This window comes from Trichoderma atroviride, chromosome 1, assembly GCF_020647795.1.
Source record: "Trichoderma atroviride chromosome 1, complete sequence".
NCBI classification, from domain to species: domain Eukaryota; kingdom Fungi; phylum Ascomycota; class Sordariomycetes; order Hypocreales; family Hypocreaceae; genus Trichoderma; species Trichoderma atroviride.
The window spans coordinates 2,422,153-2,438,057 of NC_089400.1; the positions used below are offsets into that span (position 1 = coordinate 2,422,153).

Genomic DNA, 15,905 nt, shown 5'->3' on the forward strand with positions numbered 1-15,905 from the left:
AGGCTAGTTTGCATAGTACGCAGCGCTTTTCTGGGTTTCACAGTCATGTGGTCACTGGGGAACTGGCCCTTGTCATTTTTGGCTGCGGCGGGGCCTCCCTGTGACGAGCCAATGAGCTTTGGCCACCCGTAAACGCCTTCTAGAAGCTCAGTGGAAATCGCCCCCGAAACAAGACAGGGGCCCATCTTGGAGCGGACGCAACTTTGCGCTGTTGGGGGGGGGGAGGGGGGTTTGTCTGCTGGTGCTGGGATGGAGATACAAAGTATGATAGTGTGATAAGAGGCGTATGTAAGAGAAAATCACACTGCTCACATTTGGCCCTTTCTTACTCGTGACTTGGCCAAGAGCGGCGAAGAATCCGGGGTATGTCTCCTTCGGGTCTTAGTTGCGGTGCCTTGCCCTTTCAACAGCTCTGAAAATGGCCAAGCTGTAGGATCAATTTGAGAAGAGCTGGATGCCACAGGTAGGTTAGGTACTTTGTATTGCCAAGAGCACTGTAGCACAATGCACTAATAGTTCATCCTTCGCTCCGGCTGTAACAATCTGTTGACGGGCAATCCACCGAGAATAGACAAATCAGAATAAAAAGGTGTGAAAGTGTAAAAGGTAGGTCACGTAAAATTAGAAAAGGAAAAAAAAAAAGCAAGCCTCTCAGCAATTCGTTCTCAGCCGTAATTTGGAAGGACCAAGACGCATAAGACGGTAAAAGCAAAAGCAAAATGGTGAACAAAGCACAGCCTGCAAGTGGCGGCGGCGAAGGCGATGGCCGAGAGCGGCGTCAAGCTTAATTTCTTTGGAAAAGATGATCCTATCGGAGTCGAACCCTAAAATTTCATGGAAAAGGCTGATCAGGGAGAGCTATTTAGGGAATTTCGGAGCTGGCGGCAGTTTTGTGATTGAAACCAGGTAGACCCAGGGGGGGTGGTTTTGACACAGGAGGGAACAGTACACGAGAGAAGAGCTGAGATCAGGAGAGGACAACACGGACCATGCGTCATCAGCAATTTGATCGTATTCCAGCTGTCGAGGGCCGTGCTTTTTATTGATTTTCCCCTAGGAGAGCTACAGGTATATTTTTATAAAAAAAGTATTTAATCAAGAGGAGGAACCCTAGGACGGCTTATACATGGCCCAATACATTCTGCGAGCAAACAAATTGCCCATTTTCTCCGCGGCACCAACTGCTCTTACACTAAGATGAAGGATTGACGGATTGTCATGGCCATGGTGATGATTATTGCATGTAGCGGTGTGACAAAGATTGAGCTGAATCTGCATTTGCGTCCTTCACAGTCCCAGGGTAAAGAACCTAAAAAGAATTAAAACAGGAAAAAAATCATGCAGAACGTATGCTAAGACCTAGCGGTAATCTCTTTGCATCACCGCTGGGGGCTGACCTTGTAATCCTGCGCTGCTGCTGCTGCATGCCGGGCTGTTTCAGGAGGGTATCAAGCTTCGAGTCGACGTAAACGGCGCGCTGTAAATGCCGAGGTGAGCTTATATTGCGGCTTGGCTTTTAGGTCGTATTGACGCTGAGCGCTTGACGCAGCTATGGGCCAGGCCACGTTTGCGCTAAGCTAAGCCTTAAGCTGGATCGGCATGTGGTGCCATGTATATCTTTTTGAGGGTAGCAGAGCGAAGGCCGATCTGCCAAGGCGAGATCTTGTCAAGGCCGCTCATCTTGTCGCGGGTGCTTACTCCGTATGCTCGTTTTGTATCTTATTTGCGCCAACAAATACCGACATGTGTATAGAGTTTGAGTGCCAATACATGTACCTGCCTCTCTGGTGCCGTATCTGGCATATTCACAATTACGCAAAGAAAAAGTGCACGTTGTAAGAACGCGTTCACAGAGTCGCACACGTGGACCGGTTTAACGCCTCTACGTGCCACATCTTGGCCTTGCAAACTCTCTTTTTCTGTGATTTGTCTGCCCCTTGAGAAGGAAAAAAAAATTGGGAAATGGCATGTTACAGTTCAGCGCCCTACCAGTCTCATTGGCGGGCGTCTTTTTGAAATTAAAGACAAAGCAGAGTCAAAAAGTTCCATCTCTTCTCTTGCGGCTCCGAGCTCGTATTCAGTGTTGAAAATGCGACATGGCCATGGCGTTAAGGCACGCCAAGAATTGACTATTGCTTTAAATGGCAGCCCTTGGTAAAAGCAGCCCGTAGCAGAGGCGGGTGTTAATTCGACCCGAGATTCTTTCCGACCAAGCCATGGGCATATGCATTGGAATGGATGGTTATGCATGTCTCGGGGCGGTGGTGTTCTCTCCTTCAATTTGCCCTCCCTCGGCAGTACGTATCTAGTCTATATGAGTACGCTACCACGGTTGCATACCTACTTGTATCTTGGCACAGGTATGGACACGTGTGTAGGGCAGTTATCTTCACGGGAAACAAGAAGGTTGTCCTCGGATTTCTCCCGGCATATTTCGCATCATGTAGGGTAGCCATATCCAACGGCCTTTTTTCGTCTGGTGTCATGAGTCCATCAACTACACCAATATCAAACAGGGTCGGAGGCAAATAACTCGGATGCAATGGGATCAATTCTTGCCGTTTGTCCTTTCCAGCGGGGTTTGGAAGCTGCAGCTTGTCCATTGACGTGCTAGTGGCCCTATGGACATGCTGCTTGGCCGTTTGGCATGGTGCGCGATGTGACGGTGTCGGGGTTTACCTCATCTGTATACCTACATACTTGTATACTTACTTGGTGTGTGCCGTCTAATAAGAGGTGCGTCAATAGGCACAAGGCTCGCGAGAAAAAACCAAGCCCTGGTTTGCCACATGGCGTAGTTGGCACGGTTGTCCAAATGCCATGTCGACTGCGCGAGAAGCATCCGAGCGGGCGCTCCATTGCCACTGCGTAACCCTCCATCGCATCCTTGTCTTTGGATGCCATTGAATCAGACTTGGCCGGAGAGTTGAGATGGCGGGAAGCGGGATATCATGGACATGTAGCGGCAGTTGACAGCTGCCACATCGAGCCATGTGTATACATACTTTGGCAAGCGCCCCTAGGCCGTGATTGGATCACAGCATTACGTGTAAATGTGCGGCTCTCGATAGATAGCCACTCGAAGCTCCATCATCCCGTGTCATCACAGGGCGGGATGCAAGGCTGAACGCCAGAGCGCCCAACAGATGAGGACCAACAACTCTATAATGCCGAGCCTGTCAAAAAGTAAGCCAAAACTCCGGATGCTGCCAAAACTCCCGCCCCCCCCAGCAAAACAGAGCGTGCTGTCTTTACGGGTTTCTCCACAAGGTGTGCGTTATCTGGTGTCCAAACATCACATCACCACGACGCTATATGCGCACCTGCATACTGGTATCTGGCATGATTTCTGTAGCCGGAAGGAGAAGTCATGCGTTCGACTTCTGACCAGCCCCGAAATCCCTGTCGCCGTCAGGTCCGGAGATCGGGCATATTGCTGAGCGGCCGATGCGCTGACGCTGGCGGCCGAGAGAGACGCGGCATCTCGGACGAATGCCACCTGGGCTCGTCCTTTACAAGTAGGCCATAGGGCTCCCCCTGCTCTGTTTAAAAGTGTTTTGTTCCGTTTTCCCTTGCCAAAAAACACTCCACGGGCGCTGCAACACAAAGTTGCAGTCTGCGGCTGGCTAGTTGAATATGCAGTAAGCCGTCATCCTGGCAACTTTGGATTAGGTTGGGCTTGGGGCGTTCAACATGGTCAACGACCTTCTTTCTGCCAAGGTACAGTAGGGTACGCGATATGGCAGCTAACGCAAGGCTTGCTTCGCGAGGGGGATCTGCACCACACTGTGCCTACCCGAGAGCCGCACGACAAAAGATCATACAAGGCAGAGAATTAGTGGCGCTCCAAGCAGTCAGTCGATGCGGAGACGAACGGCGCCGGCTTGGCCAAAAGCTTGGGGTGAGCAGCCGGAGCTCTCAATGGCCCGGCGGGCGCCCCGGTTCTGCTCTTGGCCTTTGCAATGTCTGCAATGGCGCTTCCACGGCGCCGAGATCCCCGTTAAACGCAAGAGACTTGTTTGCGTGCAATTCCGATGGATCCCACGTGGTAGATCTAGGTGAAGCGCATCTTAAAAATGCTTCTGCCACTTCCCGTTGAGGCCTTGGCGAAGAGGCTGCTGGAAACAGACAGACCGCCTTTAGTGCAAAACCCTATCGAGGGCAAGCCTTTTGGCTTTTCGTGCTTCCTTTCTCCCTTTCTCCTCGGCTCATATACCGGTAGTCTCACATCATCTTTGGCCAGGCAATGGGTAAAAGTAAAAGCGAAAAGGACCAGAAAGAAGAAAAAATGAAGAGAAAAACCGGGACCTGGAGAAAGGACCCAAGCTGCAAGCTCGCGTGAATGATTCAGTGCAGCCTTTGCCTCCATCTGCAAACTGACAATCGGCATTACAAGTCGGCCGTCTGATAGGCCGAATCGACGATGGACTGGAATTCCAGGGCAGCCCTGCGGGGTACGTACCGCGGCTGCCATTACAAATTGCGACCCTGAAGTGGATTGGCATTGACTTGTACGTCAGTCAGTAGGGCGCGCTGTGCTGTGCGGTGCTGTGCGGTGCTGTGGCTGGCAACGAATGGGCGACGCCTCTTTTCGCTCGGCTACCAGTATTGACGCCACGTTTTTGCTTCGAGAGCGAGCATCAAGGGGTCTCTGTGCTCTGTGCTCTGGGCTCTGTAGCGGCCTTTTGCCTTTTATCAATTCGCAGGGCGTTGAATTGCGCTGCTGGCCTGTTTGGCGTGCCATGCATCACATCACCCGCCGCGACGGCATTGGCTGCGGAGAGGGCGCTAACAGGCAGACAGACAGCTTGAAGCTCTCACTCTCCTCAAGACAGTACAGTATTCATTCACTGCCAGTGGACATAGCGCTATAGCGCGGCGGCAGGGAAGAGCGTATGCATGTAAGCGAGGGGCTTGTCAGAAACAGGGAGTAGATGAACCGGTGGACTTGTTTCTCCACACGGAATCGTGCCACGTGGGCTTGAAGATGCAGGAGAGAAAAAAAACAACGAGCCCGCCAGCAAAAGCCGCTGCCATTCCCTGTCGCTGCAGAGAGGGGGGGGCGTGTGCAAGGGTGCTGTATCGCAGGGCAGGGATCGCGAGCGGAGCATGTCCTGTTCGTCCCCAGAGGCCATGGCCATTGGATGACTCGACGCTGCAACGGCCGCACAGCGCGTGCTGCCACCGTCTGCGCCGCGTGGATGGGATGGGCGGATGGCTTCGACGGATTGGCTGCCAGTTGCGGTTGCATCGGGGCGCCGTCACTCCAATCTCAACAATCGGCTCACGATCGAGACGAGGGAAAAGGGGGACTCCCACAGAGCCGAAAACGGGCACACACACACTCGAGTCGACGCCAGCGAGACGGGAGGGTTGCACAGACGGCGACGATTAGGAAAGGCTTCATTTCATGTTTGATATGCACCGAGGGAATTGCTCGCTTCCACGGGACTAGTCAGCACGGCGTCCAGCCGCTGACCAAGTGCCGGTGCTGGTGCTGGTGCTGGTGCTGCGGCTGCAGATGTCTGCTTGGCTGGTTGGTAGGTATTACTGGTGCGTCCATTCCGAAGGAGCGAACCGGAATTGAAGCCTTGATTCTCGTCCAGTGATTACAGTCGTCAGAAAGAGTCTCTGTGCCGGGGTTGGCAACCTTGACCTCTCACTCTATCCGGCTGAGCGAAGGATTGGCCGGCAGCTTGCAGTTGTTAGTGGCATCTTCTAAAGGAGATAGTATTACTACTCAAGAGCAGGAGTCGTTTGATTAGTTCCTATTCTCTGACAATAGTCTTATGCCCATGCCGGTGAGTGGTTGAACCTTGTAGACACGTAAGTTGTCTGTGGTTGAGAGCTCAGTCTTACCTATACTTCTGCTGATGGCACATGGCACTACGACTCTCACTAGCAGGCAAGGCTGACAAGATCTTCTTGATAGCAAGCGGCAATAGCGGGCGCCAGCAGCCTTGGTACGACTAGGTACGACCTCTATTACTCGTATCTCTTAGCTGTTGGCCAGGCTATCCCATCCTATGCCGCTGCTCCAGCTCGCCGGCCGAATCTCGCTTTCCAGCTCCCAACATGCCACATGGCAATTGCCGTGCGTGACACGTGCGATCTTCGGGGGGGCATGGCGCACTAGCAGCGCAGCGACATGGCTGAGACGCCCGTCCAACACACGACAGGCTGGGGTACGATGCGCTGTGCTCCCATCTTCCGCGCAAGGAGCAGTATCGTGGTACCTACGAGCACTGCAGTACCTATTACCAAATCGCCAGCCACCCAAGTGGAATGTCGCCATTCTCACCTCCCAGACTCGTCATACTGTCTCCAACGACAATCAGCTTGTATCCCCCATATTGACCTACGCAGCCGGGCGATGATAGTGCCGGTTATATGATTACTATACTGGGCACAAGTATATTCTATGTGAATGATTGGCGACATAAGACAAGATTCGGGACAATGGCGAGCCAGCAAATAGACTTTGATCAAGCAAGGCTGGCTTATTGTGGGCACGACCGTTTTGGCCTTGGCAGCCCCAGCCAATAGTGCTTCTGTTATGCTTTTTCCTTTTCCCTTTTCCTTCAATCCAATTCCTTGCTATTCCCCGTAGGCAGCTTGCTAGTGCCATTTGCCAAAGACAGCTCCAGCCAGTGCTACCCACGCAACGTGAATCAGTTGCAATGGATTCCAGCGGGTGGCGGGCGAGTGGCCTGATGATGATGTGATGTCGAGTTTCTGCTTTGTGGATCTGTTTTATATTGCGATTCCCACTTTGCGAAGACGACGAGACGGAGGGAAACATGCAAATAGGCAGTGTTCATGAGTCGGGTGGACGGTTTCATTTTTGCCCGCCGCCATTATGCGGCTGCGAAAGGCATCTCACCACCGCTTCTTGGCCCTTTGGTTTTTGCTTTGTTTGGAGTACAAAGTATTACAGGCGCTACTGCTCAGTCGCTAGCAGCTATTGAGCTCTCGTCCGGGGGATCCGATGGGTTTCATTATCGTTTCCGGCAGCACACCGCATCGCGCTCTTTGAGCTTTACACGTTTGACAGGGCGCTAAAGCCATGTGCTGGGCCACGGCACGGCAGGCAATCAGACACCCCCCTCAATCGATATACTATCTACAGTACACTATGTAGGTATCGACAAGGCATGGGCACGTTGGGCGGTGAGAGAGGAGTCGAACACAGCCATTGGTGCTTAATTAGCTGGCATTGACTTGTAATACCTACTATCAGTGGCCGCCGGCAATAGTCACGGCCTCGCGCGTGGGAATAACGGCAGATGGCGGCACAAGCAGCAAGGAAGCCAGAGCTAGTTGTTGTTCCGGCAAGGCTCGACTCGATGGTGCGGGTGCAGCATCTCGGGCATCTCCATCTGAAACGGCGATAACGAGGACTGGCGGCCAACAGACTGTATCCAGAAAGGGCATCTTCAGGGTCGTCCCTTGATCATTGCTAAATTTACTTACAGTGCATCCACAAGCACGGATACACGAGTAAGAGGCCATCATCACCGCCTGCGTCCACGACTTTCCTCCAGCAACTGCAACGGAGTCGCCAAGAAACCGCTAGTCTGGACGGCTCGTGTCCTTTGCCATGTGCTGGGCCAGGCTAGGCCAATCCTTGCTTTTCTGTCGCAGGTTGCACACGCCCCTCTGCTTGGCGAATCATGTTCTGTTGCTCGATGCCTCTTTTTTTTCCAATTGCCTTCCAAAGGGCTTCCCGAGTCCAGAAGCCGATAGATTCCGCAGCCCAATAAAGTGGAGAGGAAATTGAATTCCTTTTTTCTAGAGCCAGTGGCGAAAAAAAAAAAAAATGAGCATCTAGAGGAATGTGCGCCAAGAGAAAGATTAGAAAAAAAGTTAACACCAAGCCAAGTGGCAGGGGCTTCGCTTTCAACTTTGTGCCTGGACTGAGCCTCTTTGTTAATGCCTGTATACATAACCATACTTGTAGCTACGGCAAGTTGGGTAAAGCCATGGTAGACCCAATTCAGTATTTGTATAAGTAAAGTCGGCCCACTACACACACGCCCCCCCCTTTTTCTCTTTTCTGTTCAGGGCCCTCGTCAAAAACGACACCACACGGAACAACCCTGCAAGCCGACTCTGAACTCAGCCAGAAGCCCAGGCAGCGGCTCCGTTGCATATCACATTTTTGGTACTGTAGCAGCAGTAGCAGCAGCAGCGGGCAGAAGATGAGGCGCAGACTGGACTGGGAAAAGCAGTACTAGTTTCTTAGTTTTGCCATGTTAGTCGAATGATTTGCATTTCCCATCTCCAAGCGCCTGTTTTGTCTTTGGACCAGTCACGGCTGAGCATCGACTATAAGTCTAAAGTCTAGCTTGAATCCCTTTCTTGGCCCTTTTCATTTTACTATTTCCAAGATGGGAAACCAGATACTCGACACAGTGATGATTGCAACCGCAACGGACTTCCCTATTGCGGCAGGTTGAAGCCTCTTATTGGCTGCACGGGCGCGTCAATGCGAAATGCAAACGCAACGCAGGTCTCAGGTGCCTGGTTTAGGCACTTCTTTAGGACCCTCTCAATGCTTGGTGCATTCTACAGTAGCAAAGCGCAGATGAGATGAGCTTCCTTCTATCAAGAATGGAATGGGGCTGCCTGACGCTTGCGCGCCGTGGCATCACCGCTTATTGTATTACTCGTGGCATTTCTATGGCCGCTATAGTATACCATCTTTTTCCTGAATTCATGACATCAGTTTGGACTTATCAACGGACTAGGCAGCGGTGATTCGCATCTACGGTACCTACTCCATGCTGTTTTCTTTATCTCTGCCTGCTCCATATTATCCATACGGGCACCTGGGTAATATTCCTTTGTACAAGGTATGTGCCCGTCGCATCTCCACAGCCCTTCCTTGCCCAACTCTTCAGACTACATGCTCGTTTGTACATACCGCTCTCTTTCTCTCTGTCTCTCCAAAAATTCCCACAACTATAACAAAAAGACGACAAAATTTCTCCTCATTGGCCCACTGGTTTCCACAATCCGCATGGCTACAATATTAGCAGCAGCTATCATTCTACTGCAGCTAACAAAAGTACGGACCCCCACGGGCAACTGACTCGATACAAAAAAAAACAAGTCGACGGCGGCTAAGAGCCCCCCCCCCCCCCCTGGCAAAGCTATATGAGACTATCTACAAAGTAGAGAAGAAAAGAAGGCAAGCAAGCTTCGTACTAGTCAAGGAAGCTAGGAGAATTCTATCAAAATCTTGCCCTTATTTTTTTTTCTCCTTGAAGTGTGACATGCTGTGGGCTTGGATTATTGATTGCGAAAACTCACCCCCGTATCTAACTCATTCTTACCTATTGGCCCCCAAATTCTAGGCATGCAAGATTCAACAGGTATTTGGTTGGTGGGGGACGAAACGAGATGACACGGGAATACCTGGTATACAGAGTTTTTCTTGCATGATATACGTAACGTATATTGAATGATTAGTATACTGAACCTAGAACGCCGTTCTTGAAAGAGACACCTAAAGCGATTTGTTACAGTAGGCAGCCCTTCTACTTACTTTGCTTACCGTATTCAGGCTTCTGAGCGAAAAGTCGCCGATAACTCTTGTTTACTTGCAGTCGCAGTTACTATACAACAGCCTCAACTCCTCCACTCCCACTTGCACCAACCGCAGTGATAAAAAGCCTAGCCTTGCTGGTTCCAGCGCCACTCCAGCCAATGTATCCGTTCAGTAAGGAACTGAATAAGCAAACGCCGCATCTCCCAACGATGGAACCGCGGCTCGAAGCTCCCCAGACGCCCTCTCTCTCTCGGCTGGGCAAACGAATGGCTTCTCTCAGGACTTCGCCGAGCTTTCTAGCGTCCACCCCGGTCCAAAAAACAGCCACCGCCCCCTCCGCCCACCGCTTCCCGCACCGTCCTCGGCTGCTGGTGGGAAAAAAGGCTCTTCTCGCTTCTCGGCTGGGCAAGAGGTGGTGAAACAGATTAAGCGAAGGAATATCTCCTAGCAAATCGAATGATGTGAATATGATTTACTATTGCTAGTCCCACGTGGCAAGTACAAGTTGGAGGTTGAGAGCGGGAGTTGTCCCGGCATATCGAGATATTGTACAACATCCATTTGTGTAGATGACCTCTAGTTTCCCAAGATTACTCCCTTCCCCAAGTTCAGCTGGCAAACGACTGTTTGCCATGTTGAGCAACTCGCACCGTAGTCTCGTTTAATTATCGTCTGTGCTTTTCCACTACATAGACATCATTCATGGCGTCTGCAGCATACACTGATCTCCAAATGGCCAAAGCGTGAGTCTCGACGCCCAGCTGCCAATTTCGTCATCGCCAACCCCGGGGCTTGCTCAACGCCATGGCCAATTAATGGTATACCATGGCGATAACAGAGTTTTGGCTGCCTGCTATAATGAAAAAAGGACATGCTACACTCACACTCTCACACGCTAGACATCAAACTGACTTTTAGCCAAGACAAAGGCTCTGTCTAACATTGGTTTCCGTATAGTTATAGTGCAATCAATAATCTGCTGCAGCCTTCTCTTGTCTTCTCCACAAGGCGAGCTTGGCATAACGCGGCCTCTTCAACGCCATGATTCTCTCTTTTTGCATCAAGTTCCCCGGCATTGCTGGTTGGATTGAGAAAGAGGACCCTTGCCCTGTTCGGACTCCTCCGAAACCCTTGCTTAGAAGGTCGGCAATGCTCCAACCGGCATCGCCGTTGAAGGCGAGGGAGGGAAAAAAAAAGTATTCCCCGAAAGACTTTTATCCTGGACACTTTTCTCTTGTTTTTTTTTCTCTCTGTCCCCTGCCTTTCTTGGCAATTGCGAAAACGAGGGAAAAAAAGTATCGCTTGGACCGTTGTTTCAAAACGCCATCAAAATGGCTTATATACACACGGAGAAATATTATTCATCGCTCTTCCCTTCTACCTCATTGTAAAACTCTCTCTAGGATTAACCTATCGAGGAAATAGTATCTCATGGTTTCTCCGCTGGGCGCCGCCGCCGAAGAAAAAAAAAAAAAGCCACGGCGTTTGCGGTGGCTTTGGCCTAGAAGACATCTTAGTTTTTGCGGTTAACCGCCTTGCTGGTAACCCCGATGGGCGAATTCGATAGTTTCTAGCTTCTTGGAATAGCCATGATGCATAGCCATGACGCATAGCCATGATGCTGAGGAGAATGTTGATCAGTGGCTTGTGAAGGATTATGGCGTGGTTGTAAAAGTCTTGTGACTATTCGTCACACTAAGAAGAAATGCACTTAAGCAAAAGTTCCGTGGATGAAACAATAGCCAGAGAGGATTTCTAGGTCTTAGAGAGTTATGAATTGGTGAATCCTGAGGTTGTTCAAGCTCTTGGCTAGTAGTGGCGCTGTATGAACGGACTGTATCGGGGGAAAGCTATGGAGGAGTATCGGTTGATAGACAGACTCCTTTATAATTGAGCATAGTCAAATACGTAATAAAACGTGAATGGTTTTCTGAATTGCGAGATTAATGCCTAGATACTTTTGCTTTCTTGTTTAAAAGAGAGTTGTCACTCGTGGAGTTGGCGGTGCCAAGAAGATTAGCTACAGTTGCGGCTTTTGAGTTTCTTACCTAACTACAAGATGGCGATAGTTGCTGATGAGCTGACTTTGAATATCTCAAGGTTTAAAGCTCTTATGTATGTATTCGATATAGTTCACTTAACGATGGCATGCTTTCGATTATCGAGGTTGGCAATGAGTGTCATGAATGAGTTATGTCACCCGCGGAGGAAAGAGGGAAAATGAGAGACTTTTCTATTAGTCTATGTCTTTCTGCCTTGTACTCGCATTCCCTCAGATCCAAGGCATGCTTTGTTATAAAAAGTGAATACCAACTACGGTCATTGCCATCTTCTGACATTCAAGTAGAGAAACTTCATCTTGTACTGGTTTAGCATGGTGAAACTAAGAGCGCTCACTGCTTATTCATAGAACCAGTTGTTCTGCGGAAGCCTCATAATTATCTCTAGTAACATGCCGTTATCTCTGTTGTAGACTAATAGCTCGCGGTATCGCCACCATTTGTGTGGCGGTGGACGGCTGCTCGTCATCTAACTCCAAAGTACACGAGATTGATAGGGAATATCGTAATGAAATGTATGGATAATAGTGATGTAAGTTTTCCATGTAATAATTGCTTCTACTTTATCTCACGTTTACCGTTGTGTACAAAGATCAGGCAACCTCATATAACCAAGTCTTACAGCAATTACAAGGATATAATCGTTATATGAACAACACAGACGCAATATCTTTACTGGAATAGATTGTAAATACAACTGCAATATAGATGTAGGAATATAAACACTGAACCTCAGAAACTGTCGTTTCACATCGGCGACTTTCACAACTCCCAATCATCGCTCAAGTGCTTCGTTCTTGGACGCTCTTCGTGCTGCACAACACTGGATAACCACCTCTCCAGTTGGTATTCTGAACAACGTCACCCTAGGAAAGTAGTATCACCGTCACCGCATCATCCTTCCATTATCAGTCTAGATGCTGCGTCCTCATCCAAGGCTGTATGACTGCATGGTGTTTCAGGCGCAGGGTTGCAGAAACAACTGCTTGTAAGACTGCTACGTCTGACACAAACATCCATCCAAGCTTTGATCAATCCTCTCGCTGCCTACAGACATACATATGCCCAAATGCTCTGAGCAGACGAATGCATAGTACCACCCTCATTCTATAATAGGATAGTGCCGCTCTCAGCCACGACATTCCAGAATCAATTGCTGATCCTGCATGACTGCATATCCGGCAAGGCAAGGCGGGCATGATCGCGGCCGGTCCCCTGAGAAGCAACTTTGCATCCTTCAACCCCCCCCGTCAATGTTGCATCCGGACAACGTGGCTCAACCCTTTAAACGCTGCACGATCCGGGGCCTGTTTCGATTTCCCATGGGACAAGCCCCCCCCCTATTCGGGCAAGTATTCAGCAATCCCCCCCCTCAAGGACCCTGCATGGAGCAGGGAACACGCGCGAGTCTTCCCAATGCAGCGCTCGGTGAAGGCAAAATGCCACCTCGAATCAGGCTGCACATGTGTGTGCCTGGATGAGAAAAGGAAGGAAGAACCAGGTTCTTGGCGGTAAAGCAACTCTCGGAAGTAACCCTTGGCTCGGCCGAGGGCTTCTACGGCCTTATTCCATTATCCAGAGTCTCTTAACCCGTACGTCGTTGAGCAATGCGCACTGCATGTCGGCCCTATTTGCGCCAGGGATTCAATGGCAAGGAATAGTGGCTCTCTCATCAATCCTCGTCTTCTTGTCCCTGGTCTTTCATCTCCGCCTAAAGGGCTGCATATACCAACCATCAACTTATACCACATGGAGAATATTGCGGGCTTTCCCCCCCTCCAAGCCCAAAGCAAAGGAGCAAAAAGAAAAGAAAAACAAGAAACAAGACGAGCAAGGGAGGGACCCCCCTTGCAAACGGCAAAACGTTCAATTGCCGGATTATCTCATGGCATCAAACTAGCCAACTACCTGATAGGGACATGGCTGTGAGCTTTGTCTGTTTCACTCCAGACAAAGGTTAGCGTTATGCGGGGGATCCTCAAGATTACGACGTTGAATAAGGGGATTATTCGCCAGTCAGCCAAAAAAAAAACACGGCGGCTTGTCCTTGCGCGAAAACTAGACAGACGCCTTGTTGATAAGACTTTGCATACCTTGTAACAGCTGTGATGCTACAGTAACTTTATGAAAAGAAAATAACATGGGAGGGGGAAGAAACAATACCCGAAACTCCCGAAACTCCGCACAATCAAAACGCAAACCAAGGATACATCGCCATTGCATGATTTGTGACGAATCGGCCTACTCCGACATCCTAGCAATGAGAGATGCCATGACAAAAACGTGAGATAAGCATCGTGAACAGGGTCCGTTATCATGTCAGCGTAGATCTCCCATTCTAACCATTTTGAGCTTCCCAAGGGACGAGACCATAAGAAAGTCTCCGAAGAAGGATGACATTAATTAATACGAGTCTATGCTTTGGAGGTGATGACGAGATATTCACATGCCTGTGCGTAAAAGCTTTCGACGCGTGAGAATTGGCCTGCTTTACCTGCGAAGCTGGCTGATACAATTAGCAATGAATAGAGCGAGCAACGTCATCGGAATAATTTTTGATATTCCATTTCATTAATACTTTTCTTCTATCCGCTTCTTCAAACCCACCCCCTCATTCTCATCTGCCCATTCCTAGGCCCAAAGCTGGGCCTGTCAAGAAAACAAAAAAAAGATAAAAAGGCCAAACGCCATCGCTCCTAGTCTCCAATTCCCTTTCAACAGGTTAGAAAAAAATATGTATACTTTGTGGGTTAGTCGTACATTCTCTCCCTCCCTCCATTCCATGAAATGACATGTATCGCTCTGTTCGAGCATCTTTCCACCGTGGCTCTCTTGCCCAAGTAGAGCTCATTCACACGCGTTCACCTGTGATTTCCTACTCCCTTTTCAACTTTGCATGAAAGTAGCAAATGGGGCTTATATCGACGAAGGAGCGGCATCCCTCCTCCAGCCTTTATTCCGCATGTTCGACTCGATAGACTTCCAGATGTACTCCACGACCTCCTTGTCTCTGAACCGCGAAGCGACGTCGTCCTCGCCTCTCCAGCGGTCAACGCTTGTAGTCGTGACGCGGTGGCCCCAGCCGCGGATATTATCCGGCGCCAGCTCGCCTCTCCATCCGACATACACGCCCATGGTATGCTTGAATAGGTCATTCGGATTGCTCCACTTGTAATTTTTAAACTGCCACGTCTGGCCTGTCGTAAAGACGGCAACAATGCGGTTCCAGTACTCAGGCTTAAACTGCTCCGACCCTTCGACGAGGATAAAACGCATAGGTCGATTTGGGTCGATGCCGGGGATGATGCGCTGGACGTGCAGCATGGAGGCGGTGGACGCCCCCGCATCGGGAGGCACAAACTTGCCATCCTCGAGGAATGAGCGGGCATTGGACATGCGCAGGAGAGAAGAGGCGGATGGAGAGAGCAAGATGATGGGGTCGGGGCGACGGGTAGGGCCTTTTTGGTTGATGGAGAGAGACTGGGCCGAGCTGATGGCCGAAGACTGAGACTTCTTTTGGAGGAAGGGGATGGCGAGTTTCCGCACGTGGGAGAAATCCTATTGCCTAGTTAGCCAGCTGTAGAATGACATCCACACGCGATGCGCAGGATAAATGTAGCTTTAGCTAGTCACATCACTTACCGTGGGTTTGATGCCCCTCAGAATTGAATTGCGGTCGCCCATTCTGCGCTCACCGTCATACACGCTTGCCAGCCTCGGGTCGATTGTCCCCTTGCCTGATCTCGCCGAGGCAGCCAAGGCCGCAGCGCCGGTCTTTGAGGACAGGGTCGTTCCAGCAGCCGCTGCACCAGCATCTCCCGCTATAGGCTTGATATACTCGCTTTCCTCGCTAGCACCTTCGAGCCAAGTGATCAAATCGAGTCTTTCAATGAAACCCAGGTTCTGAACCTTGCCGCTCGATCCACTCGCGCCGAGCTCGTCATTGAGCGTCGTAGCCGAGGCATTGTATTCCGGGATGGCAAGCTCGCGGTTCAGCCAGGCGAAGTAGATACTACGCAGGTCGACCGGCTTATCGCTAGAGACGAAGCGCGTGGGCGAGTCTATCGGCAGCGCGAGCGAGAGGCCTGTGAACTGCAGGTGCGTGGCCTGCGAGAGAGAGACTTCGGCGGCGGAAGGGTCGTCGGACGCGCTCGGGATGAAGGGCTGGCCGCTGGAGATGGATTGGCGGAGGACGAGGAGCGGATCATGGTCTGTGGGTGCCATGATGAACGCGAGGGGCGCGCAAAAAAGACGGGAAAAAGGATAGGAGCTGTTGAGAGAGACGGGTGCTC

General features: G+C 50.5%; 3 protein-coding genes across 3 annotated transcripts; 2 read left to right on the forward strand and 1 right to left on the reverse strand.

The window, feature by feature from the left end:
• Positions 1 to 4,054: 4,054 nt before the first annotated feature.
• Positions 4,055 to 4,474, reverse strand: TrAtP1_000901 (uncharacterized protein; the record flags this gene model as incomplete). Its single annotated transcript, XM_066110766.1, has 1 exon — positions 4,055 to 4,474. The coding sequence occupies one exon, from the start codon at positions 4,472 to 4,474 to the stop codon at positions 4,055 to 4,057; it is 420 nt and encodes a 139-aa protein (XP_065966839.1).
• A 1,321-nt stretch (positions 4,475 to 5,795) lies between these two features.
• On the forward strand, positions 5,796 to 6,136 carry TrAtP1_000902 (uncharacterized protein; the record flags this gene model as incomplete). The annotated part of the gene is made up of 2 exons (XM_066110767.1): positions 5,796 to 5,801; positions 5,933 to 6,136. The coding sequence occupies 2 exons, from the start codon at positions 5,796 to 5,798 to the stop codon at positions 6,134 to 6,136; spliced, it is 210 nt and encodes a 69-aa protein (XP_065966840.1).
• A 6,814-nt stretch (positions 6,137 to 12,950) lies between these two features.
• TrAtP1_000903 (uncharacterized protein) lies at positions 12,951 to 13,704 on the forward strand. Its single transcript, XM_066110768.1, has one exon. It carries the CDS (start codon positions 13,091 to 13,093, stop codon positions 13,511 to 13,513), a length of 423 nt encoding a protein of 140 aa, XP_065966841.1. The 5' UTR covers positions 12,951 to 13,090; the 3' UTR covers positions 13,514 to 13,704.
• The last annotated feature ends 2,201 nt before the right edge of the window (positions 13,705 to 15,905 follow it).